The sequence below is a fragment of the Remersonia thermophila genome, chromosome 5 (genome assembly GCF_042764415.1).
Source record: "Remersonia thermophila strain ATCC 22073 chromosome 5, whole genome shotgun sequence".
NCBI classification, from domain to species: domain Eukaryota; kingdom Fungi; phylum Ascomycota; class Sordariomycetes; order Sordariales; family Chaetomiaceae; genus Remersonia; species Remersonia thermophila.
In genome coordinates, this window is record NC_092221.1 from 1,442,437 (window position 1) to 1,466,041 (window position 23,605).

General features: G+C 59.1%; 7 protein-coding genes across 7 annotated transcripts; 4 read left to right on the forward strand and 3 right to left on the reverse strand.

Moving 5' to 3' along the window:
• Nucleotides 1-337: 337 nt before the first annotated feature.
• Nucleotides 338-750, reverse strand: VTJ83DRAFT_5611 (uncharacterized protein; the record flags this gene model as incomplete). The annotated part of the gene is made up of 4 exons (XM_071012231.1): nt 338-382; nt 452-499; nt 558-602; nt 658-750. The coding sequence occupies 4 exons, from the start codon at nt 748-750 to the stop codon at nt 338-340; spliced, it is 231 nt and encodes a 76-aa protein (XP_070864986.1).
• Nucleotides 751-2,712: 1,962 nt separating this feature from the next.
• VTJ83DRAFT_5612 (uncharacterized protein) lies at nt 2,713-4,086 on the forward strand (the record flags this gene model as incomplete). Its single annotated transcript, XM_071012232.1, has 2 exons — nt 2,713-3,234; nt 3,295-4,086. 2 exons carry the CDS (start codon nt 2,713-2,715, stop codon nt 4,084-4,086), a joined length of 1,314 nt encoding a protein of 437 aa, XP_070864987.1.
• Nucleotides 4,087-6,061: 1,975 nt separating this feature from the next.
• VTJ83DRAFT_5613 (uncharacterized protein) lies at nt 6,062-6,757 on the forward strand (the record flags this gene model as incomplete). The annotated part of the gene is made up of 1 exon (XM_071012233.1): nt 6,062-6,757. One exon carries the CDS (start codon nt 6,062-6,064, stop codon nt 6,755-6,757), a length of 696 nt encoding a protein of 231 aa, XP_070864988.1.
• A 792-nt stretch (nt 6,758-7,549) lies between these two features.
• On the forward strand, nt 7,550-11,866 carry VTJ83DRAFT_5614 (uncharacterized protein; the record flags this gene model as incomplete). The annotated part of the gene is made up of 2 exons (XM_071012234.1): nt 7,550-11,480; nt 11,577-11,866. 2 exons carry the CDS (start codon nt 7,550-7,552, stop codon nt 11,864-11,866), a joined length of 4,221 nt encoding a protein of 1,406 aa, XP_070864989.1.
• A 1,192-nt stretch (nt 11,867-13,058) lies between these two features.
• Nucleotides 13,059-15,118, reverse strand: VTJ83DRAFT_5615 (uncharacterized protein; the record flags this gene model as incomplete). The annotated part of the gene is made up of 3 exons (XM_071012235.1): nt 13,059-13,958; nt 14,032-14,541; nt 14,885-15,118. The coding sequence occupies 3 exons, from the start codon at nt 15,116-15,118 to the stop codon at nt 13,059-13,061; spliced, it is 1,644 nt and encodes a 547-aa protein (XP_070864990.1).
• Nucleotides 15,119-16,185: 1,067 nt separating this feature from the next.
• VTJ83DRAFT_5616 (uncharacterized protein) lies at nt 16,186-18,521 on the forward strand (the record flags this gene model as incomplete). The annotated part of the gene is made up of 2 exons (XM_071012236.1): nt 16,186-16,357; nt 16,411-18,521. 2 exons carry the CDS (start codon nt 16,186-16,188, stop codon nt 18,519-18,521), a joined length of 2,283 nt encoding a protein of 760 aa, XP_070864991.1.
• Nucleotides 18,522-19,504: 983 nt separating this feature from the next.
• On the reverse strand, nt 19,505-21,387 carry VTJ83DRAFT_5617 (uncharacterized protein; the record flags this gene model as incomplete). The annotated part of the gene is made up of 3 exons (XM_071012237.1): nt 19,505-20,128; nt 20,232-21,150; nt 21,221-21,387. 3 exons carry the CDS (start codon nt 21,385-21,387, stop codon nt 19,505-19,507), a joined length of 1,710 nt encoding a protein of 569 aa, XP_070864992.1.
• Nucleotides 21,388-23,605: the final 2,218 nt, after the last annotated feature.

Here is a 23,605-nt window from a genome sequence, read left to right on the forward strand (position 1 = left end):
TGCTGCTCACTCCTTACCCTCGAAACATCATGTCCGCCAATCATGCCATCTCGTACGGCCAAGGCATTCCAACTCGAGCATTCTCCAATCTCCACTATTTCTATGTCGAATCAATATCGTCCACTTTTGAGTGGTGATTCTAGTGTGGTCGGGTCCAAGCATCTCCAAGGCGCGGCCAGAAGTTCTGCCTCCTGTCATCGCGCCGGCTGCGACTTTGCCGTCGCTGCTTCACCGAATCGCCCTCGCCCACCTTGGGCATTGCGACAGGCTGATGGAGCGGTCGTTTGAGAGCTTTCCCCGTTGTGTTTCCGGGGACAGCCCTCGCTGCCGCTTGCTTCTACCACATCTCACAGGACTTGACGCAAGTCTCGTCGATTTGCTCCTGAGGGTGCGTGTCAATCGAGATCCTAAGCTATGGAGTGCCGGTGATATCCAGAGCTCAGCTGCCCACATCTGACAGGCATGGCCCTGGGGTAGTCATGAGAACGCCGTCCTCTCCCTAGACCAGACCGTCAGGCTCGGTCTTCAGCCGATGCTCGGGAGGAATGGGGGCATACATTGCAGGTGAAAGATTGCACGGTCGCCTCCGGGCCGAGGTGATACTAGATCTCCTGGGTGATCACCTTTTTGTGGATGTCAAGATGAGGGATCCAATACCTGTGCATGGTCGTAGTTGTGGTGGAAGATGAGGAGGCCATCTTCGGCCAGGTCGATGCCAGAACGAGAAGCGTCTGAGCTAAACTTGTTCATGTATGAAAGTTGAGTAACTTCCAGGACCTGTTCTTAACACAGTGAACCACTGAGGCAACATCTTATATGCCCCTGATTGGTCATTGTGCGGTCGAAGGCTTCTCAATGAAAACAGGCATCCGTATCGCAAGGCTGTGGCGTTCCAGCCTTTCACTCTCGCACAACGAAAACAGGCAACGCACTACTTACATCTAAGAACCATATTCCCTCATCGAAAATCGTCTGTGGCTCTTCCGATGGGCTGGTGCAGCGCGAGCAGATTTCTTGGGGGTGTCGCACGACTCATCATGAGTGGTAAACAAGAAAAAAAGGGGGGAAACCCGAAAAATAGGGGAGATGAGATGGAAATAGAACAGAAAAAGGAAAAAGAGAGAATAAAACAGAGAAAAGGAAATCACCGAAACCAGAACCATCTCAGCCAGCAATCTGAAAGGTCCACCGGAGAGTTTGCCGGAGGTTGGCCCCGCCCGAGTTTCCTGGTTTGTTGTCAGGATGTTGATGGCTCAAACTCAACGAAGAGTACCATCTTGGCCAGAGATGAATAATGATGTACATGGAAACAGGATGATGGGCGTTATTCTGCGGATCCTGACCGGTCGTTACGTCTCGGAGGCCGGTAGCTGGAAGCCGGAGTATGTGGGGGTCCCGGCCGTCCTGGCCGGATGTGGGCCCTCACCCCATGGATTCCGTACTGGGGGCCTTACGGGATGTGGGGACTGGAACGGGGAGGTTCAAGCAAGGTGAAGCAGGGTGAGGCGACGGGGTTCCATGATGACGGAGTTCCCGCCGTGTCAAAACGCCAACAAGAATAAAATATAAATGGTGGATCTTGGTGTAGCACCGTGCAGCGAGAAAGCATGGCTGTCATCCCATCGATTGGACCATCATTGCATTCTTTACCCTACTTGAAGGACCTCGCGGGCGGAACTGTCGCCATCTCCATCATCTGCTTCGTCACATGCCAGCGAGTGACGCCACGCATGCAGCAATCGAGGCGGCCAAGCAGTCAAGCTTTTGTGCATGGGTTTAGATGCATAGGCTTCCGCGCCTCTGTCCGTCATCCCAACCCAGATCAGCAAAAGGGCACATGCAACACAACCTGCCAGGCTGCATCACCTCTCGCGCCGCCAACCGGCTCGTCTGTTGGTCATGATCGCAGCTTTGTTCCGGTGAAACTCCGATGATGTGCTTCTCTTGTATTGAGCTCCTCGGTAGTCTGAGGTGCCATCCGCGGATCTAACGACACGTGAAGATAACGACCTTACGGTGGGACTCGTCAATTTTCACCTTCTTTCGGCCACGGTGGACACGGTGTGGGCAAGGGAACCTGCATCACGCATCATCAGCAGCACCTTCACCACCAACGAGGGGCCACACTGGTCGCTGGTGAACGAGCAACGTCAGGGGCCTTTCCCGACGTCAGCGACGCTCCTCCACGACGACGCATCGCTGCCAGATCGCCCGGTGCAGAATACCCACATCGAACCAAATCAGCCGAGGACCGATGCCAGATACCGAGTAGCATCAGATCGAATCTCTCCCGCCAGCCGCTGAAGCAACAAAAAAAAAAAAAACAACCCCAGTCGCTCCATCGCAAATCCAGCCCTCGCGACGCCGACCTGGCCAATAGATTCTTCAAAGCCTCAACCTTCCCATCCGCGAAAGAAAAGTCATTGTTCCCTTGCTGGCAAGACGCGCTCGCCTAACGCCTAATCGGCTCGCCCCTCCTCAGCCCAATTGACCCCACCACTCCTCCAGGGGAGCTCGGAGCTTGGCCCCAGGGACACAGCCATTCCGTGAGGCGCTCGAGAATCCGATCTCAGTCACGACCACACAGCTAGAGCGGAGGCCGAGACTACGAATACTGCCTCCTCGCTGCGCCCGGCCGCAGGGGCGCCGTCACCTCGACCACCTGCCGACACCGACGACGACGACGACGACGACGACGCCTCTGCCGTGACCATGTGGTGGTTCATCAGCGCCTGTTCGAGCGCCATCTTTCTGCTCGCCATCTTGCTTTCCATACCCATCGCCTTCGACGTCGGGGGCCGCGATGCCGGCCTGGCCTACTCCCTATCGCTCTTCCTCTTCTACTTTGTCTACAGCGTCGCCCGCCTCGTCACGCCCGAGCGCTCGCGGGTCCGCTGGTTCATCAAGAACCTGATCGCCCTGTCGCAGTGGATCGTCATCCCGACTTTGTTTATCTGGTCGCTCAACCGGTTTTCGGTCGACGCCGAGAACGCCGGGTGGGTATCAAGAACCTTCTCGCACATCTCATCGACGCATCATAAGACGTGGAAGGATTGGCTCTTTGGTCAGGATGGGTTCGTTGAGACGGTCGCCCTCGGCGCCTGGGACAATACCCTGATCTACTCGAGCCCCGTCTTCCAGCTGCTTGAGGGCTTCTGCAGCTTGCTAGTCATCCAGGCGGCGGGCCAGATCACCCGGTGGCTCGTTAACCGAGGAAGAAGCGACACATGGATGGTGAGGCTCACCCGTTCCGACGAGCGCGTCTCGCTCTTTGCTTACTGACGAGGCCTGCAGATAGTGTTCCTCGTGCTCGCCAGCTCCATCATCTCCGGCGCCGTCTACTTCCTGTGGCGCGTCATCCGATTCCCGCAGATCAGCAACCTGGATGCGACCATGATCGGGGTTGCCATGACTTCGGTGGCCTTCCTCGGTGCGTTTGGCATCGCCAGCGGACGCGGCAATCCCATCGAGTCGTCGCTGCTGCTCGCCTACGCCGTGCTCTGCGTCTACCAGATCTTCACCGACTACCAGCCCTCCACGGCTGCAGCCGCCGCCGCCGCGGAACAGGCCGCCACGCAACCCGAGTTCCCGCCCCTGCCCCCGATCATCATGGCGTCCTACTCGACCCTGATGCACATGTTAAGCAGCCTCCCGAGCGCCTTCAACACGTCCTTCCAGTTTCTCTACGCGGCCTTTCAGACCATCACGCCGAGCGTCATCATCTCGCTGACGTATCGCATCATCGTCTTCTACTGCGCCACGCGCATCATCCCGGCCGTCAAGGAGCTTGGTGCGACCGCTATCATGGACGACCCAACGCTTGAAGACAGCGGCGACGGCGCGAACCGCCTGATCGGGTTTCTGAGCTGGTTCTCGCCGTCGATGCTGATTGCTGTTTACACGAGCCTGTTGTTGCAGCACTTCAGCGTCTCGAGCGGCGATGACGGCGGTTGGACCCTGCGTGCGGGCGATGCCGGTGGGAGCACCTGGCGCTGGGTTAACCTGGTGGGGACGGCGGGCTTGTATGCCGTTGAGCTGTACCTCGGCGGGAATGAGGGCGGTGCAGGCCACTGGAAGACGGACTAAGGGGTGGCTGTCTGTCTGATGTCTGGAGGCGAGAGGGGGTGGTGGGTTCAATTTCTGAGAAACCACAACAGCCGCAACAAGACGAAAAGACGGCATGATGTTAGATGGACACGACGCTGACGCATCGTGACCATGGAGAGAGCAGACAGAAGGGAGCGAAGAGGAGGCGTGGACAACCGGAACTGGAACAACGCATGATACCCCAAGAAAGAACCCAGGTCTATGGGAGGAGACAGCAATCCCCTTATCTCTGAGGAATGACGGAACCCCGGGCCCCGAGGGGGAGGGAAGGGGTGGTGGAATAAAGAAATCCCCTGGTCGGCGCAGAACAAATGAACGGCGCATTCGCCAAGACCGCAACTGACACTTACGGCAGATCTACCTTACCAAAGGTCGCTACAATTACGACTCTATGCCTTTTCAATTTGTTTCCTGTCTTGTCTTGGCACTGAGCTTGATAGTTGCTCGGGGCGGGTGGAAGGGAGGAGGGTGCGCGGTGGACTAGTACAGTACCTCCGGAATAGAAACAAACAAGCAGTTATCAGGCTGGACGTGGTCGTCCTTCTTTCTCTGGTAGTGGGAGGGCGAGGCTGGCGAGCGGATATACCTCTGGGTCTCTCTCGGCGACAGGTGTAATGGGACAGGGAGAGAGAGACAAAGGTGCATGGGGATACAGCTCACGGCGCTCGAAGGGACTAGCTACAGCATCTCTATCACTACGTTTCCGCTTCTACCAAACTATCTTGCTCACACATGGGCGGCACAATCTAACCTAGGTGTGCTCCTCTGTGGAGATTGCTGGCACGGACATGACTGTCCGTCAAGATTGGCGTGATTTTGATATCAGGGAGCTTAGCGCTAGCATGCCCGAGTACACAAAATGAGCACAGGTGTGGTATTTTTCTCTTTTTTTTTTTCCTTTTTTTTCTTGCAGTGTACCTGGAGAGTTCTACAGATAGTTTGGAAGGTGTCAAACATGCAGAGTTTGGCTGAGTAGGCCTGGGGAGTGTTTTTGGCCCGGCTCTGGGAAGCTGACTCTCAGAACAACGAAACTATTGACCCGGGATTGATTCGGGGAGGCAATAATAATAAACAATAATGGAACGCTGGGGTGCTCAGCCCCGGTGTGCTCTATGTACTGCGCACATAGTACATGTAACCGCCAGCCATTGACCTCTATGGACAATGGCAACGTTAAAAAACAAAGGGGACTCGGAAATGATGAAATAGAAACTAGAAATGCAGCACAATAAATATCTCCATACAATAACCAGACGAAATGGTCACGCGATGGAGAACAGAAAAAAAAAAAATCCTGACACTGGCAACCGCTGTCTTGGGTAACCCGTACAGCTGTGCTGGTCCAGTGCAGGCATGTCAACTTTCCGCCTTGCTCCATATCCAAATCAGGCAACTGACGAAAAACCCTGGAACAGCAACTCTGCTTCTGTTCCTCCATTACCTCCCAGTTCAACCTTTCCGTCAAGCCTATCCCTTTCTCCTACAACGCATCTCGAGCAAAAATCTACGTCGCCCAGGTTGGTTAAGTGCGATTAGGTAATTTTTTCTTTTGGAATTTTTACTGGTTTTTTTTTTCTTGCTGTCATCTCGCGCGCAGTCAAGCTGACTGAAAAAGCAACGGTGGGAGGCCAGCAAGCGAACAAACTGCGGGCCAGCAAACGCGTCCCACCAACAGCGCGTCTCGAACACGCGATTTCCTACCCAGAGCCCCCTCACTGTGAAGAGCTGCTGAAAAACCCCTTCTCGCCTCTTCGACGGCCGGCCGACCGACCGATTTCCGCCCTTCTTCAACCTTCCAGTCTTGAATCGATACCCCATCACATCTTGCTTCATTTCGTAGCCGAGCGCGCATCGACCAAGAGAACAAAGAACCAACCCCACCCCCCCTGACCTTCAACACGATCTTCAACTCCCATCCGCCCAAACCCTCTCCCAAAGAAAAATCCGAAAAAAAATGCCTTCTACGCCTCCTCCTGCCGACGAGCCCGTCAAGCGCAAGCGTGGCCGTCCTCCGCTCTCCCCCTCCAGGCGCAAGACCAAACCCACCGTCCCGGGCCGCCCGCGCGGTCGCCCCCCTGGTAGCGGCAAGAAGCAGCAGGCCGCGCAGGCTGCCGCAGCTCCCGCCACTCCCGGAACCAGGGTCAGCGCCCGGGTCGCCGCCGCAGGCGTGGCCAAACCGCCCGCCGCCGACCCTACAGCTCCCGTGCGCCGCGGCCGCGGCCGCCCCCGCAAGGACGCCACCGCCAGCCTCGTCGGCAGTGTCCCCAGCAAAACGGCGACCGGCACCGCGGCGAAGAGGAAGGCGCACGAGAGGGAGAATGAGGTGCTGGAGGCCGCGTCGGATGCGAGGATATTTGCTGCTGCTACGGAAGGGGAGTCTGCGACGCCGGCAAAGAGGCCTCGTGGACGGCCAAAGGGGTCAGGGTGGCGGCAGAAGGCTGCAGCGGCTGCGGCGGCCCGGGAGAGGGAGGCGAAGGAGGCGGAAGAGCTTCGAAAGCAGGCAAAGACGGCCTGGGTTGGCACGGAGAGGAGTATAGGTGCCGAGGAGGAAGAGGAAGATGACTATGAGGAGGATGGGGATGGGGACGAGGATGGAGACGGGGAGGAGGATCAAGAGGTGGTTGGCGATGCGGAGGCGGAGAGCGAGTAGGCGGGAGCGCGAGGGGCAAGCAAAAGCAGACGGACGACGGGGAGCCTCCTCCCCTCGCCCCTCCCTCGATCTCTGGCATTTTGAGCTTCTGGGAAGAGGAACCATAGAGAAGGTCCCTTGGGCCGGGACAAGGGAGACAAAGACCGGGCATGGGCTGTGAGATCCTGGGGAGAAGAGGCCGAGGATCCAAATAATTTGGGGGCGCATGGAGCATTGGGAAGTCTGGGGCAGCGACATTTGACGATACTGAGGCATGAAATCCCACCTCGGCAGCTTTGCCTAGAGATACACTACATAGCATTGTGTTGCCTTTTTCAAGATAGGTATGACGTGCAGCAGCCCAGGAGGCACTGTGTTTCACAAGACCATGATCGCTTTGAACGATATGCGCCCCCGGTTGATGCATACCTCCAGCCCCTCCAACGTCCGGAACGCTTCTTTTTCACCGTTCCCAGCGTTCCAGGTCGCCAAGACGCAGACACTTGCCCAGTCCCAGCAAAACAAAAACAAACAGCACATCTCACAAGCGGTCCTCTCCTCCTTGCTTCTGGCTCCAGGAGAAACCTCTGTCTTGTTCTCTCTCTCTGGGTTTTCTTTTGAACTGCCATGGATCGCTTCGTGGTGGCCATTTTCTGCCAAGGGTCTCTTGCTGCCGAGTGAAGGCATATTTCCAGCTTCTTTGGGTCCGAGGCTGGCTCACCCTAGAAATTTCACCTTGATCCATATCAACATCGTCACTGAAGCCAACGGGGGTCAAACCCAGATACACCCCTCCCCCCCAAAAAAAAAGAAATGGCAAAGAAGGGCAAGAATTCGAGCGGCACCTCGACGCCGACTCCCGCTCAGTCCCAGGCCAAATCGGGCAAAAAGGATGCCAAGAAGCCGGCCCCCTCTGACACCGATTTCATTGTCTTCACCAACTCAACCAAGGACAAAGACTCCAAAGGCCGCCGGGGTGGTCCTTCGTCGGCCGGCAACAGCAATGCCCAGGGCGCCGAGGGCCAGGAGGGACCGCCCCGTCCGACGGTCCGCCAGATCATCGGCGGCGCCTCGTGGACGGGCAAGCTGCCCGTCAACCTCCTCTCGGAGCACTGCCAGAAGCAGAAGTGGGAAAAGCCCGAGTACAACACCATCAAGACCAAGGAGGGCTTCTCGGTCCTGGTCAGCCTGTCATCCAAGAACCCAAAGACCGGCGAGATCACCAAGCTGCCGCCTTTCAAACTTCCTCCCAGCCATGTCCACCTCGCCTACAAGCCCACCGCTCTTGAGGCCAAGCACTTCGCCGCCACCTACGCTCTGTATCGCGTGTGCAGCATGAAGAACCTTCACCTGACCCTGCCGCCCGACTACAAGGCGCTGTGGAAGGACTTTGAGGCCCTCAAGAAGCAGGACGTCAAGGAAGGCCGCGCCTGGATGTACGAGGCCGACCCCTTCCAGGCCGCCCGGGAGCGTGAAGAGGCCAAGGCCGCGGCGGAGAAGAAGAAGGAGCAGGCCCGTGCCCAGGCCGCCAAAGAGCAGGCTGCCGCGGCCAGCCAGCCGGGGCTGGCGTTGCGGTCGGGGAGCGGGGGCGGCGCCGGAGCGTCCGCCTTGATGCGCGGCTGGGCGACGGTGCCCAAGATTGAGATGGGCAACAAGACGCGGTCGCAGCTCGAGGACCTGCTGAGGAAGGAGGTGGCGTGGAATCCGCACGGCCTGGTCATCCCGGACGCGGACAAGGCCGCCATCGTCAACGAGTTCAAGCAGCTCGGCTTCCGCCCGAGCCACATCCAGGAGGCCGTCGACGTGTGCAAGGACCGCGAGGAGGCGCTCGAGTGGCTGCTCGTTCACATCCCCGAGGACGACCTGCCCCGCTGGGCGTTGCCCGAGAAGTACACCGCCGGCGTCACCGTCGCCGCGACCGACCTGCGGCGGGAGGGTGCCATCAAGCGCCTCGCCGAGTCGGGCTATTCGATTGACCTGTGTCGCAAGATCCTCGATGCCAGCGGCGGCGACGAGGGCAAGGCCGCCGAGGCCCTCCAGCAGCTGCTCGTGTCTAGCGGCACGGGAGCTGACGCCCCGGATGCGGCCCAGATGGAGGAGGTCGACTCGTGGAGAAGCCCCGAGGAGTGCTGGGAGGAGGAGATGGCGACCATCGAGGCCAGCTTTGGCGACAAGTTCTCGCGCGTGTCGGACGAGTTGTTCCAGGTCCGGCTCGAGTCCGTCGTCAACGGGACCAACACCGACGTCGAGACGTATCTACAGTTCCGCAAGACGCCGCGGTACCCGACGCAGGTCGTCTTGTCCGTCACGGCGCCGCTGCCTGCGTACATCAAGCTAAGCGTCATCAAGAAGGCGCTCGCGTATGCCCACGAGTCGCTGCAGGGCGAGGAGTCCAAGATTTACTACCTGATCAGCTGGGTCCAGGAGAACATCAACGACATCATTGAGCGGCCTGGTGCTCTCCGGGATGTATCGGCCGTGTCGTCTGCCGTCTCGGAAGCGCCAGCGTCTGCCGCCCGGGCTGCCCGCAAGCCTCGCAGGAGGAATCCCAAGCCCATCAGCTGGACTCCAAACCCGCGGAACAAGGAGGAGTGGGTAGCGCGGACCCAAGCCCCGGGCTACAAGAAAATGCTCTCGCAGCGAGAGCGGCTTCCGGCCTGGCAGGTCCGCGATCGGCTCGTCCAAATCGTTGCCGAGAACCAGGTTACCATCATCTCGGGAGAGACAGGCTCGGGCAAATCGACCCAGTCGGTGCAGTTTGTTCTCGACGACCTGTACAACAAGGGGCTGGGCGGCAGCGCCAACATCATCGTGACGCAGCCTCGCCGTATCTCGGCCCTGGGTCTCGCCGACCGCGTGGCCGAGGAGCGATGCGTTCAGGTCGGCCAAGAAGTCGGCTACAGCATCCGCGGCGAGTCCAAGACCTCGCCCGACACCAAGATTACCTTCGTCACGACCGGCGTGCTGCTCCGGCGCCTGCAAACGTCCGGTGGCCGCGTGGAGGACGTGGTGGCTTCGCTGGCAGATGTCAGCCACATCGTTGTCGACGAGGTTCACGAGCGCAGCCTCGACACCGATTTCCTTCTGAGCATCATCCGGGACGTTCTCTACGAGCGGCGCGACCTCAAGCTCATCCTCATGAGCGCCACCCTCGACGCCGCCTCCTTCCGCGACTACTTCACGGCGGATCGGGAGGACATGACGGTCGGCATGGTGGAAATCTCGGGCCGCACGTACCCGGTGCAAGACTACTACCTGGACGACGTGATCCGCATGACGGGCTTCAGCGTCGGCAACCGCTACGACGGCCACGACGACGGCACCAGCACGCCCACCGGCGCCGAGTCGTCGGATCCCGTCAACAAGACCATCCTGAAGCTGGGCACCCGCATCAACTACGACCTCCTCGTTGAGACCGTCCGCGGCATCGACCAGGACCTGTCGTCGACCCAAAAAGCCGGCGGCGTTTTGGTCTTCCTCCCCGGCGTCGCCGAGATCAACCGCGCCTGCAACGCCCTGCGCGCCATCCCCTCCCTCCACGTCCTCCCGCTCCACGCATCCCTCGAAACCCGCGAGCAGCGCCGCGTCTTTGCCCCGCCCCCGCCGGGGAAGCGAAAGGTCGTGGTGGCCACCAACGTGGCCGAAACGTCCATCACCATCGACGACATCGTCGCCGTGGTCGACAGCGGCCGCGTCAAAGAAACCTCGTACGACCCGGTCAGCAACATGCGCAAGCTCGAGGAAACCTGGGCCTCCCGCGCGGCCTGCAAGCAACGCCGCGGCCGCGCCGGTCGTGTGCAGGCCGGCAAGTGCTACAAGCTCTACACGCGCAACCTCGAGGCCCAGATGGCGGAGCGGCCCGACCCGGAGATCCGCCGCGTGCCCCTCGAGCAGCTGTGCCTGGCGGTGCGGGCGATGGGGATCCGCGATGTGCAGCGGTTCCTCTCCCGCGCCCCGACGCCGCCCGAGGCGATGGCGGTGGAGGGGGCGATCGGCATGCTCCGGCGCATGGGCGCGCTGGACGGCGACGAGCTGACCGCGCTGGGCCAGCAGCTGGCCATGATACCCGCCGATCTGCGGTGCGGCAAGCTCATGGTCTACGGCGCCATCTTTGGGTGTCTGGACAGCTGCGTGACGATCGCGGCCATCCTGAGCACGCGGAGCCCGTTCCTGTCGCCGCCCGATCGCAGAGACGAGGCGAAGCAGGCGCGCATGCGGTTCGCGAGAGCGGGGGATGGGGATCTGCTCACCGACCTGCGCGCGTACCAGGAGTGGGACGCCATGATGGCCGATCGGGGCCTCCCGCAGCGGAGGGTGCGGCAGTGGTGCGATGACAACTTCCTGTCGTTCCCGGCGCTGTCGGATATCGCCTCGACGAGGTCGCAGTACTACTCGTCCCTGGCCGAGCTGGGAATCCGCCAGCCGTCGCCATCGCCGCAACAGCAAACCCCGCAGCAGTTATCGAGCTCGGCGGCCCTGCTCCGCGCGCTCACGGCATCCGCTTTCAACCCGCAAATCGTCCGCATCCAGTTCCCGGACAAAAAGTTCGCCACGTCCGTGTCGGGCGCCGTCGAGCTCGACCCGGAGGCAAAGACCATCAAGTACTTCTCGCAGGATCACGGGCGTGTTTTCATCCACCCGGCGAGCACGCTGTTTGATAGCCAAGGGTTCGGAGGGAACGCGGCGTACCTGTCGTACTTTACCATGATGGCTACCAGCAAGGTCTTTATCAGGGACCTGACACGTACGTATCTTTGTCCCCCCCCTGACCTCATCCCCCCCTTTCTCCATTCTTCCCAGGCAGCCGCCAAAACAAAGGATGATGGCTAACGCCCTGCAGCTTTCAACGCCTACACCCTCCTCCTCTTCGCCGGCTCCATCGCGCTCGACACCCAGGGCCGCGGACTCGTCGTTGACGGCTGGTTGAGGCTGAGGGGGTGGGCACGCATCGGCGTCCTCGTCTCGCGTTTGAGGGGGGTGATTGACCGGCTGATTGATCGGCGCGTTGGCGGAGGCAGCGGAAACGGAGGCGGCGGCGGCGGCGGCGGGGGAGAGAACGATGACAAGGTGGCGGGTGAGATTATTCGAATCGTGACGAGGCTGGTTGAGTTGGACGGGATGGACGCCTGAGCTTGCTCGCGTCGGGGGGGCCGTTGGACGTTGGCCGGAAGAAAAGAAAAAGAAAGAAAAAGAGGTGACCTCTTCCGCTTATCGTCATGATAGAGATACAATAGACAGGAAGCTGATTCCAATTGATGCTTGTTGGCCTGCTCACGCTCTCACAGCATTTTATTTTCGCTTTCACTCTCTTGTATCGCCGCGATTCTCCACATCGTGTTCACAGCATATCCAGGAACGGACCAAGACCATGCTGAGATAGCCATCATCATCCTAGTGTGCTGGAGACGGGGAGAAGGTCGCCCACAGACATTTTCACAAGATCACGCCGGTCATCTCAGCGTTCGACGATATCGACATCATCATTCACTAGAGCCCTAGTTCGAACGACAAACCAGCGCCCTCTCGCATGCCAACCCGCCTTTGTCAAATCCCATTTCCCTGTCTGGTGGCCCTCCACTCCATCTCAAAGGTCATCATCGGCCACCACTTGGTGGCGATATGGGGTAGAGTAACCAACGACAAACAAGTTATCCGCGGAGCCATCCATCCACCACACTCGACCTTACTGACCACGGCACTACCATTGGCCAGTGAGAAGTCCGAGACGAGGCGATGATGGTGCCCTTCGAGGTCCGGAGCGACCACCGTCTCAGCGGACGGGCCCCGCCCGCCTCTTTTTGCTCCCGAGGCTACGCGGCCCGCAGGTTGGTTTCCTATCCTCCCAATTCCAGCTTGTAAATTCAAGAGGGTTGGAGCTATCAAGCTACCATTCAGACCCTCGTATCCTATCGTCTCTGCGCCGAACGCATCATCTTCTCTTTCTCTCTCTCTTTCTCATCAGGCTGGAGCTATCAAGCTACCAAAGGACCTGGCACCTCTCCCTCTGGTGTGATTCCGCGGGGTTCGTATGATAAAGCAAATTAGGGGTTTAGGTTTCCTGGGGTAAGATGGTGTTGTTGGGGTGTGTTGTGTGGGGGGGTACGGGTGAGAATAAGGAATGGGAGGGACAGCCGAGAACGTAGACGGCGCGATGGCTTGCCAGCCCGGAAAGAGTCGGTGACGCAGCGGGGAATTATGCCGGTGTGCAGGGCCATAAAGAGGCACCCGAGATTATCCTCGTCCCAGCCGCGGGCACGCTTCCCAGCGAGCCTCGTCCGCACGATTCGGCGGCTGGAACGATATCCTTCTGCCTGGCAACCCTTTACATATCCATCGACTCGGCACCGTTGGCACCGAAGGTGAAGCCGCCCGTCTGGCTGGTCGCGGCGCCAAGGCCAAACTGAGTCTGGGCCGGTTGGGCCATGTTGTCATCGGCGTTCTCGTCATCATCCGAGAAGTACTTCTCGATGATGTTGTAGGCCTTCATGTAGATCTCCTCGTTGGCGTTGGTCTGGCAGTCGTGGATCTTCTCCATGCCACCGCACTCCTCAATGAACAGGGCGTACTGGTTGATGGCGCCCTCGCCAGCCGCCTGCCTGTCGAGCTCGCCGACCTTGAGGATGTTCTCGAGACCGTCGAGCGCGACCTGAATGATCTTGTTGTCGGGGCAGGCGAGCAGGTCGCACAGCGGCTTGATGCAGCCCTGGTTGACCAGGTACCGGATCTGGTCAGGCTTCTGCAGACCGCCCGACGTGGCATTGCTAATGGCCCAGCAAGCCTCCTTGCGAGTCTTGAGGTCTCCATTAGAGAGCAGGTGGATGAGAGGAGGAATGATGTTGGCGTCGATGACGGCCTGGATCTGAGCCGAGTTGCCGGCCGTGATGTTGGAGATGGTCCAGCAGGCCTCCTTGCGGATGCCGTCCTTGTTGCTGCTAAGGAGCGACAGCAGACACGGCAGAGCACCGCAGTTAATGATGACCTGGGTCTGGATGTCGTCACCCGTGACGATGTTGCCGACGGACCGGAGGGCGGGGGTCTGCACCGAGGTCGAGGCGTGCATCAGGAGCTCGACGAGGCGGCGGGGGATGCCGGCCTCAATGACGGCCTGGATCTTGTCGTTGGACCCATCCGACAGGTACGAAATGGCCCAGCAGGCGTCGATCAGAACCTCGTCATCCAGCGAGTAGACGAGCTTAGCAAGCACCGGGAGCGCGGGTTGGATCTGTCCGGGGGGAGAGAGTCAGCAATCACGTGATTGTCCGAGGAAAGGGGGGACGAAGGGTTGGGCGACGCACCGTCTGCCAGTCGGGCTGCGGCGTCTTGCCACGGCAGAAGTTGCTCAGGGTCCAGGTGGCATTCCGGAGCATGCTCAGCTTGCGGCTGTCGCCGAGGAGGTTGAGCAGCGGGCGGAGAGCACCCTGGCTGAGGACGTAGTCGCGGCACTGCGGGCTGTCGCCGGCAATGTTGCCGAGAGCCCACACGGCCTGCTCGCGGACATCGGGCTCGGGGCTGTTGAGGAGCTCGACGAAGATGGGGACGGCGCCGGCCTCGATGACGACCTGGGTCTGAGAAGCAGAGCCCGAAGCGATATTTGTAAGGGCCCAGGCGGCCTCGAACTGGACGAGAGTATGGGGGGAGCGAAGGAACTCGACGAAGCGGCTAACGACGCCGGTCTTGATGACCTCCTCGATCGGCGGGTTACGCTCCTTGCTGAGCAGCTTGCGGAACTTGGTTGTGGCCTGAATCTGCTGGTCGATCTGGTCCGAGAAGACGCCAGCGACCATCAGGGGGAGCTCATCGTTGAGCTGGGCAGGGACGAGGTTAGCTTGAGCACAGTGCAACAACGGGGGAACGGGTGCGGTGCGCCGCCTTTTGTCGGCACTGCTGCCGCAGGTGATGTGATGCGATCGCGCCGAACGAGAGATGCGCCTAGGGCAAACGCAGCGGGGAGTGAGGTCCCCATCTCGTCCCTCGTCGTCTCGCAACACGACGGCACCAGGACCACAGCAGTGCTGGCGGGGTACAGTGCAGACGGAGGTGGGGTGGATACTCCGTGGCACAGCAGAAACGCGGGGCAAGGGGAGGGATGAGAGGAAGAAGAGGAAAAGCCAGATGAAAAAGAAGAAAAAAAAAGAGACAACAACATACCTGAGACTCGCTCGGCGGGTTCTCATCATCGCTGTCGGGGGCAGCGCCCAAAGACGCGCCGGGCCTGTTGTCACCAGTGCCGATACCGCGACGCTTGGCCAAGTTCTCCTCGCGCTTCGCCTTGCGGATCTCGACCTGTTGCTCCTCGCGACGGCGGCGCAGCTCCTCGGGCTTGAAGGTGCTCTTCGCCTTGAACTGGGTGCGGCGGTGCTCTGGGATGTAGCGTTCGGCCATGTTTGTGGTTGGGGGTGTTGACGAGGGGTGGATGAGTGGAAGAGGTGCAAGAGGGATGGATGCCGCAGGGGAAGAGTCGAGGGTGGAGGCGCCGAAGGGATGAGAAATCCGCTAGTTGGTTGCCCCGGTATTTATCTGTAGAAAATCTCGGAAATGGAGAAAAAAAATCCGCTGATGGATCCTGTTGCGCAACAACACAAGCAGAGACGTGTGTTGCAGGTTGGAGGACAGGTCCTGGTTGGTCTTTTGGCGGGGTTGTGCCAGAAGGAGAGGATGAGAGACGGAGGAGGGGTTGTTGGAAGAAGAGGGTTTTGGTGCTTGTTTTGGGAGAACAATGAAAGGAAGAAATTTGGGGGGGGGGGGGGGGGGGAGACAGGAGTCGCTTCACTGGATGCAGAAAGCTGAAAACGAGAGATGGGGCCTGTCGTCAAAGTTTCGTCGTTCGCCCAAGGGGGAGGAGGGGAGGCGGGGGGCGGTTTGAGCCCCACCTCTGTCGACTCTGGCAGCAGAAAAAGCCAGAAGAAAAGTGGAGTGTAACGGATACGCAGTACACCGTCCACTACCTACAGCAGGATGGTCACGTGGACGCTCAGGCAGAAGGCAAAGACGGGAAAGACAGGAGGGAGCGCACGAACCGGCGGGCTGGGCGTTGCGGGGCTCCTGTTGGGCGAACAAACAATGACGCGCCTGTGATGTCAGGCAAATGAATGCACCCACTTTTGCACCACTGTTGCGCCTTTCCCTTTTGGGCCAACGAACCAGACAAAACGCGTCCCGCCCGCGCGCGTGTGAAAGGAAAGATAACCAAGGCAAAGAAGACAGTACGTACAACATGACACAGCATGAAGACATGAAAGAAGTCGGGATTTAGAGAACCATGTAAACTCTGAGAGCACCTTTTTTTGTCTGTGTGTCTTTTTTTTTTCCTCCGTTGGAGCAATGTGGGGGGACAAACCCTCATGGCATTGTACCGTGTTGTCTTTAAGCTTCTCTTTTGTCTGCCCTGCCGCTACGAGTAACTATCCCTAGTCATCTTCACTACCACCACCACCACCACCACCGACAAAATGCCCTCCCAGGAGCCCCGAAGGAGCACAAGAGGGGCCGGGCCGCCGCCCCTCCCACCTCATTTTACCACCATCCAGGCCATCCTGAATGCAGAGGTCTCCTTGGGCTCGCTGGTCAGCGTCATCGGTGTGGTCAAGGAGTGCCAACTGCCTGTCCCAACCACCGGGAGAGGTACGTCCCATAGGTCCGCATGACAAACCAGCTCGTTATCTGACGCATGGCAGATTTTAAATCCACGCTCAAGCTGGTCGATCTCTCCGTCCAGGACGACGAGGACCAGGCCCTCAATGTCTTCATCTTCCGACAGGAGGCCGCCATGCCCAAAGTCAGCCTTGGCGACGTTGTTCTTCTCTGGAGGGTGAAGGTGCAGCAATACCGCGCATATCCCCGATCCGTCATCACAAACATAGCGACCGCAATCCGCGTCTATCAAGCAGGGCTGATCCCAGAGCCTCCTGCCTTGGCACAGAAAGCCCTCGCCGACTTGGACCGGGACAAGCACGCCCCTTCTACCGAGGCGAACGCCTATGTCTCTTACCTCTACCACCAGCTCGACAAGAGCACCCTTCCCGACGAGGCCGAGTTTCGCCAGAGAGCAGAGGAGTCTCGGAATGTGAAGCAGAAGTTCAGCCTGCTCAAGGATGTTCGAGAGGGCCAGTTCTGCGACCTCATTGCGCGCGTGGCCCGGCCGCCCTTTTCCAACTTTGGGACGGTAACGCTGTACGTTTCGGACTACACCGAGAACCCGCACTTTCACAATCACACCTTGGAGGAGATGCCAGCTCCGGACGGCGACCCGTATGGCTATGGCTATACCGGGGAGCCGGCCAACGTACCCAAGCTCGATTGGGTCGGGCCCTACGGCAAGATGTCTCTCCAGGTCACCTGCTTTGAGCCGCACGCCTCTTACGTCCAAGAGAACGTGTCCGCGGGGGACTGGGTCGCACTTCGCAACGTCCAGATCAAGTACGGTCGAGATGGGCGGTTCCTCGAGGGCTTCTTGAGGGAGTCGTTCAACTACACGACACGAATCAATGTCAATGTTCTTAACGCCGAGGATTTGGAGCATGCGGACCCCAGACTAAAGGACGCCATACGCCGCCGGCGAGACTACGAGAAAAAGAAGCAGAAGCAACTCAAGCAGCTAAAAGCCGCCCAGGTCGCAGGGGAAAAACGGAGGGAGTCCCTGGCAGCTGGAGAGAAGCGCAAAGACTCGCCGACGCCCGAGCCCGAACGACTCAATACCAAAAAGCGCCGCAAAGCCGCCCGAGCGGCCAAGAAACAACAAGAGGAGGTAGCAGCAGCAGCAGCGGCGGCGGCGGCGGCGGCGACGACGACGACGACGGGGGCCAAGGAACAGCCAAACGATCCATCCTCCACGGACGATCCCCCCCTCAAGCTGGAGCTCAACGAGCACGTAACTTGCGAGACCCACAAAGCTCCCTTTGCCAGCATCACCTCCATCCTCAACCTCCCCATCTACCCCACCACTGGCCATCCCTTACCCTTCGCCTGCACCAAGCACCGAGTCCGCGTCCGCGTCGTCGACTTCTTCCCACACAACCTCCAAGATTTTGCCTGCTCCCGCACTTTGGCTGAGTGGGACCAGCTGTCGGATAATGGGGATCTCAGCGACTCTGCCTCGCTCTCCTCTTCCTCCTCAAACAACGCTGCCGCCTGCGATGGGGTGCAAGGAGCGAAAACGGTTTGGGAGTGGCGGTTTGCGCTGCTGCTTGAGGATGCAGACCCGGTTGTTGCAAAAAACACAACAGAACAAAGTCCGGAAGCAACGCGCCCTAGCCGTCTATGGGCTCTCGTCGATAATACCGAGGCACAGTGCTTGACAGGCCTCGATGCGACCAACCTTCGCCGAGACCCCAAAACGCTGGAACGGCTGCGCGAGAGGATGTTCACGCTGTGGGGGAATCTGGAGACAGTGAAGAGACAGACGCAAACCGCAGGATCACGGTCGGCCGAGGGAATACGGACAAGGAAGCAACACAAAGCGCTACAGCAGCAGCAGCAGCAGCAACAACAACAACAACCACCGAAAGACTCCAAGAAGGCGTCGCTGAGGAGGAGGGCGGGGCTAGAGAAACCGCCTTTGGAGAGCTCGGATGTGTCGTCAGAGGAGGATGAAGAGGAGAACGAGAAGAACGAGGAGGCGGGAAGAGGAAAGGAAAGAAGCATCGAAAAGCTGGACGAGTCCAAGATTTCCAACAGGCCGTTTGCTTGTTGCATCAAGCAATACGGCGTCCGAGCGAAGAATGGGGAGGGAACCGTGACAACATGGGTGCGGTGTTTTGGGCTTTTTGGGACCAAAATTTGTTCTTGAGCGTCTTTGCTTGTCATGATGAGTGTCTGGGGGAAATGGGTATTCAATGGTAGCACTAGGCGTTGGGGGAGCTAGGAGTTGGGATGGTATGGTTCATGGCTGTCTCGAGGTCGATAGCGCCGACAATACAAGATAGCATGTGGTACTCTGCAGTCGACGAGAAGAAGATGAGGGAAGAGACTCAATTTTGGTCCAGATGACGAGCACCCCTCGTCCAGACCTTGCAACGAGCGGCCAGTCCCCCTCTTACAAATGTCCATGCGGCTCATCCGGGGACATCTGGCATGCGCCGGCCACCCCAGCAGGGCTCATATCCTTGCTGGAAGGCACCGGAATAGCCAAGCTACCTAGATACAAAAGGGACCAAGAACAAGCTTGGTCAAAAGGAGAAGAGAAGAGAAACAAGCCGTGCCAAAAAGGAAAAGCAAACACCCACGAGGCCGGCGCAACGATAGCGCAACGGCATTGTCGCCCACCTGACGCCTCAGTCCCGACACGCCGTCCCAGCGATGGCGTAGCAGCACTGTCGCTGTCGAAGCATTGGTATCTTCTCCAGGGAAGCTTTTTGTTTTCTTGCCCTCCCTCTCCATTGGGGAGGACCGGACCCCAAAAAAAACAAAAAAAACTACCAACCCCAAAAAGAACATTCCCTTCGGACATGGCGACAGCGTATCGAAAAACACAAATGGGGTATCATCATGAGAACAACAGAGAGGAAAACAAAAGAAACAAGGGGAAAAAAAGAAAAAAAAAAAAAGGGACAAAAATAGGTTGTGACAATCAAGTGTCAAGAAGTGAAGTCGTTGCTGAACAGAGACACTCTGTCCGTCCTTACCTTGTTCTTCCCCCGACGAAACCAGCGGGTGCTGGACGTCATTGGCGTCATTCCCTCGCTCGGCAGAGCCGCGAGCTTACTCCGCCATCACCGCCCTCCTCGGAACTCCCTCTCTCACCAGAAGAGAGTTCCCCCCCGCGTTCTCACCTTACACCTCAGGCGAGACCTTCTTCGTCACCGTGTCCGCCGCATCGTCCCCTGCGGACTTGCTCCACCACCCCAACCTCTTAAACCCTCGCTGATGGGCCTCCCTCCTGGCCGCTCCGTCCTCCCACTCCGCGTCCGAGCTCTCGCCGCTCCCCGTGCTCTTCTTCGCCGGCTCGTTGCCAAACACCTTGAGCAGCACCACCATGACCACGCTGCTCACGATGCTCATGCACAGGATGCCAATCATGGCGAGGTTGCTCTTGCGATACCGGTGCGGGCCGGGCGCCGCATCCTCCGGCCAGCCGGTGTAGAGCGCGTACGTGGTCGTGATGGATCCCAGGTTCCCGAGCCCGGACACCAGCGCCGAGGCGACGGCGACGCCGACCTCGCGGTGCCGCCGCTGGAAGATCTCGCCCGTCCAGGCCATGCAGATGGGCACGGTAGGCCCGAGGCCGAAGCCGACCATCAAGAGGCCGCCGTAGCGCGCCCAGGGGTTGGCGAGGGCAAAGGTGGTGGTCAAAAGGCCGGCGATCTGGATGCAGACGGAGCACGAAAAGAAGAAGGCGCGGTGCCGGTGGAAGCGATCCGAGATGGGGGTGACGATGAGGATGGCGATGAGGTCCATCTGGGTTTTGGTTTTGGTCTGTTAGCATCATCATCATCATCATCATCATCATCATAGAAGGAAAGAAAAAAGAAGGGAGTAAGAGGAGAAGAGAGAAACTCACGATCCAGATGGGCGCAAACAGCAAGCTGACCTGCACGCCGGTAAACTTGCCAATCGACGCGATGATGACGCCGCCGTAGAGCTGGGTTCCGATGCCCACGCCGACCACGCCAAAGTACATGAGCGTCAGGGGCCACAGCCGCCAGTCCACCAGGACCCTCCCCAGATCCCTCAGCGTCCACGGCCTCGCATGATAGACCCTGCGCAGATCGTGGTAATGAACGACGGCGTCCTCGCCCGTCAGGGCCTCGGGGCTCCTCGGCAGCCACCTCCCGAGCGAATGCCACGGCAGCGCGCTCCTCGCGGGCCTCTCCTCGCCCGGGGCCAGCGGCCTGTCGGGCAGCCACCACAGCAGGGCGAACCCCAGCACGACGCCGCACAGGCCGTACACCAAAAACATCCAGCGGAACCCGACGATGCCGCGCACGCCGTCCATCCGCTGGAACCCGGCCGACACGAGCCCCACCACCGCCGCGCTCACCTGCGCCGCGGTGAAGTACATGCCGATGCGCTTGCCCGTCCTCGACGGCGGGTAGAAGAGCGTCAGGTAGTAGGCCATGCCGGGCCACAGGCCGGCCGTCACCACGCCCAGCAGGAACCGCAGGAGCTTCAGGCTCCAGGCGTCGCGCACCGCGGCGAAGCACGTGCCGACCACGCCCACGGCGATGACGATGCGCGCCATCCACACGCGCGGGGACAGGCGGGACATGACGAGGTTGGAGGGGAGGTCGAAGAGGACGTAGCTGACGTAGAAGAGGGCCAGGGCGAGGGAGGTGTCGCGGGCGGTGAGGGAGAGGATGGTGACCAGGTCGTGGCCGACGTCCATGTTCATGGTCTGGGCGATGCCAATGTTGGAGCGGATGGCGGAGGTCAGGAAGTAGAGAACCCAGAACGCGGGGAGGATCCGCAGGTCGAGTTTGCTACAAGGACGGTCAGAAGGTTGAAAAGAAAAAAAGAAAAAAAAAAGGGGGGGGGGGGGATGGACCGTACCGGTAGACTTTCTCGACGCGGTCAATGTCATAGTCATGGATGGGCGCGGTGCCTCCAGGCTTGCTCGTCGTCTCATTGCCCGAGCTGGATTTGGAGTCCGAGGCCAGGGCACGCGAGACGGCGTCGTCGGCGGCGGCGGCCGACGACGGGCCCGGGTTGTGAGCCATCTTGGGCGCGAAGGCAATGGAGGAGGTCTATGCTCGTTGTAGATGAGGGTGATGGAACAAGTCGTATCGGGGGGAACAAAACTGCCAAAAAGGCGCCGTCAACTCTTTAAAAGCCTTAAGTAGACTGACGGCAATGAAGTTGTAGATAGCAGAGACAAAGGCAGGTTTGACAGTCAGGTATGTATGTACTACTTGTATGACAGGTCGGCTCGGCTACCAGCAGATGTATCCGAATGTAACGTGCTTAGCATTTGCTACTACTTCTTATACCCCATCCCGCTCCTCTTCCTCCTCCTCTTCTTCCTCCCCCAAGGTTATTCCACAATCCAACAGGCTGGTTCCGTCAACCCCAAAAATATGTGGGCCGAGGTCGGAGCCCCAGCTGCATCCTGCATCAAGATGAGCACCGTGGAGGTGAGGGGGGGGGACTTTGCCTTGTCGGCGCCGCGGACCCCGCGGGCAGCTTGGGTTGCTCGAGCCCCGGGCCCGTTGAGCCGTGTATGGTTGTTGGGGGATGCGTTGAGAACTGGGAAATCAAGCAAGCCACTTTCTGCAATACAACCACAAATCAAGAGCCGACAGTCAAAAAGAGGGACAAACTTCCTTCTCGGCATTGATGAATCCACTTCATAACCCGGCTCCGCTCGGTTGCCAGCGGCTCCTGACGAACAAGACCTATCCCCGGAGAAGCGGGAGCCGCATCTCCACCCGACAAGCGACCGCGACCCCCACGCCCTCAACACCATACCTGGAGAGCTACGACACCACAAAACTGAAGTTGGGGTTCTGCAAGAATCGGAAATGGAAAAGCAGAGACGGAGAAATCCGCACTCGCGCTCATGATCCCTGCCGTCTACCCAGTGATCCCACACCGGAGCGCTCCCCGCGGCCGTGCATCGCTCCATGGCTGCCCTCGGCTGCCGAACAGGTTGAGTCATCGAACATCGAAGCTCTGCCCGATTTGGCATGACATCCCGTCGGGAAGCAGAAAGGCAATCTCAACCTCCCCAAAGGTCACCTGACAGGTGGCGGAAGCGTCGTTCGATCCAATGTGCCGGAGCCACCCAACAGGCGTGAGCCACCCGTTGTCGACATTTTCATCGGGTTGGCAGGGCGGGGATTGTCGTTGTGCGATTTGAGCATCTTGATGTTGCGGGTAGGTGGAGCCGTATTGAGCTTCAGAACCACCAACCCGCGGGGTTTGGTCGAGAGCTGGTCCACGACGTGTTCGTTGTCGTCAAACGAGAATGCGTCAGCTGAGTCAAGAACTGGCAAAGACCGCCCGCTGCCTATCAGCTCTCGAATGCGTTCCAGTCTTGAGGTGGATTCTTGGGACCGAAGACATAGCCGTCGATGCGACTTGCTCACGTGCCGGACGTGTCGCCATCAGATCGTGTAAAAGAGTTAAAACAAGCATCCGTCCTTGCTTCAGTCGCACACTTTGTGGGTTCCAAGCCAGTGTACGAGGCCCGGGCTCCCGGCATTTGCAAACCGCAATGATTCTTCTGATGGCTGATGGCGATGAGCTTTGTGAGTTGCACAACCCACAGGTCGGGCGCGTCCCAGCTCCCGTGATGAGGCGTGCTTGGGATTGTAGGCGAGACCGTGGTCAAAGCGCGCCTCCGTATGGGGCGACGGTGCCCAACGGTATACTGGCGGCTTCCTCCCAGGCCATTCTAAGTAGCGTATCCTTGACAAGCTAAAGATATCGGGGTTCTGCATGCAGACATCAGGGTGTGAGTCAAAAGAGTCGCAGAGTCGTACGATGTTTGAGATGTAGAGAAGCGGGTAGATAGGAGAAGATGGAAAGATGGAGAGTGATGAGGTGGAAGGACTTGGGAGATATTGGGTTGAGGCCTGACGAGATGCGGCTTCCGCAAGATTCCCGCGGCCGAACAGGAGAGGATATCCGAATTCCAAGCCGACGGATCACCCTCGGCCGATGCTTCATTCGCTCTCGCCAATCAATCATCATCGACCGTAGAATCTTCCACGACACATTCAACGTCTTAGCACCAAACCTTCCAGAGGTTGCTATCGAGCATGCAGGGGGAAGAGGACGAAACAGAAAGGGGGGAAGGAAAAAGGAGGAAACGGGAGAGAAAGAAGCCTGGCGGCGAAGGTTTAACGAGGTGCTAAGACGATCAAATTGGTCAAAATATACCTTGCACGGTCGAATATGTCGGCTAGGTCGATGACCCGTTTGGTCCCTTCTGGC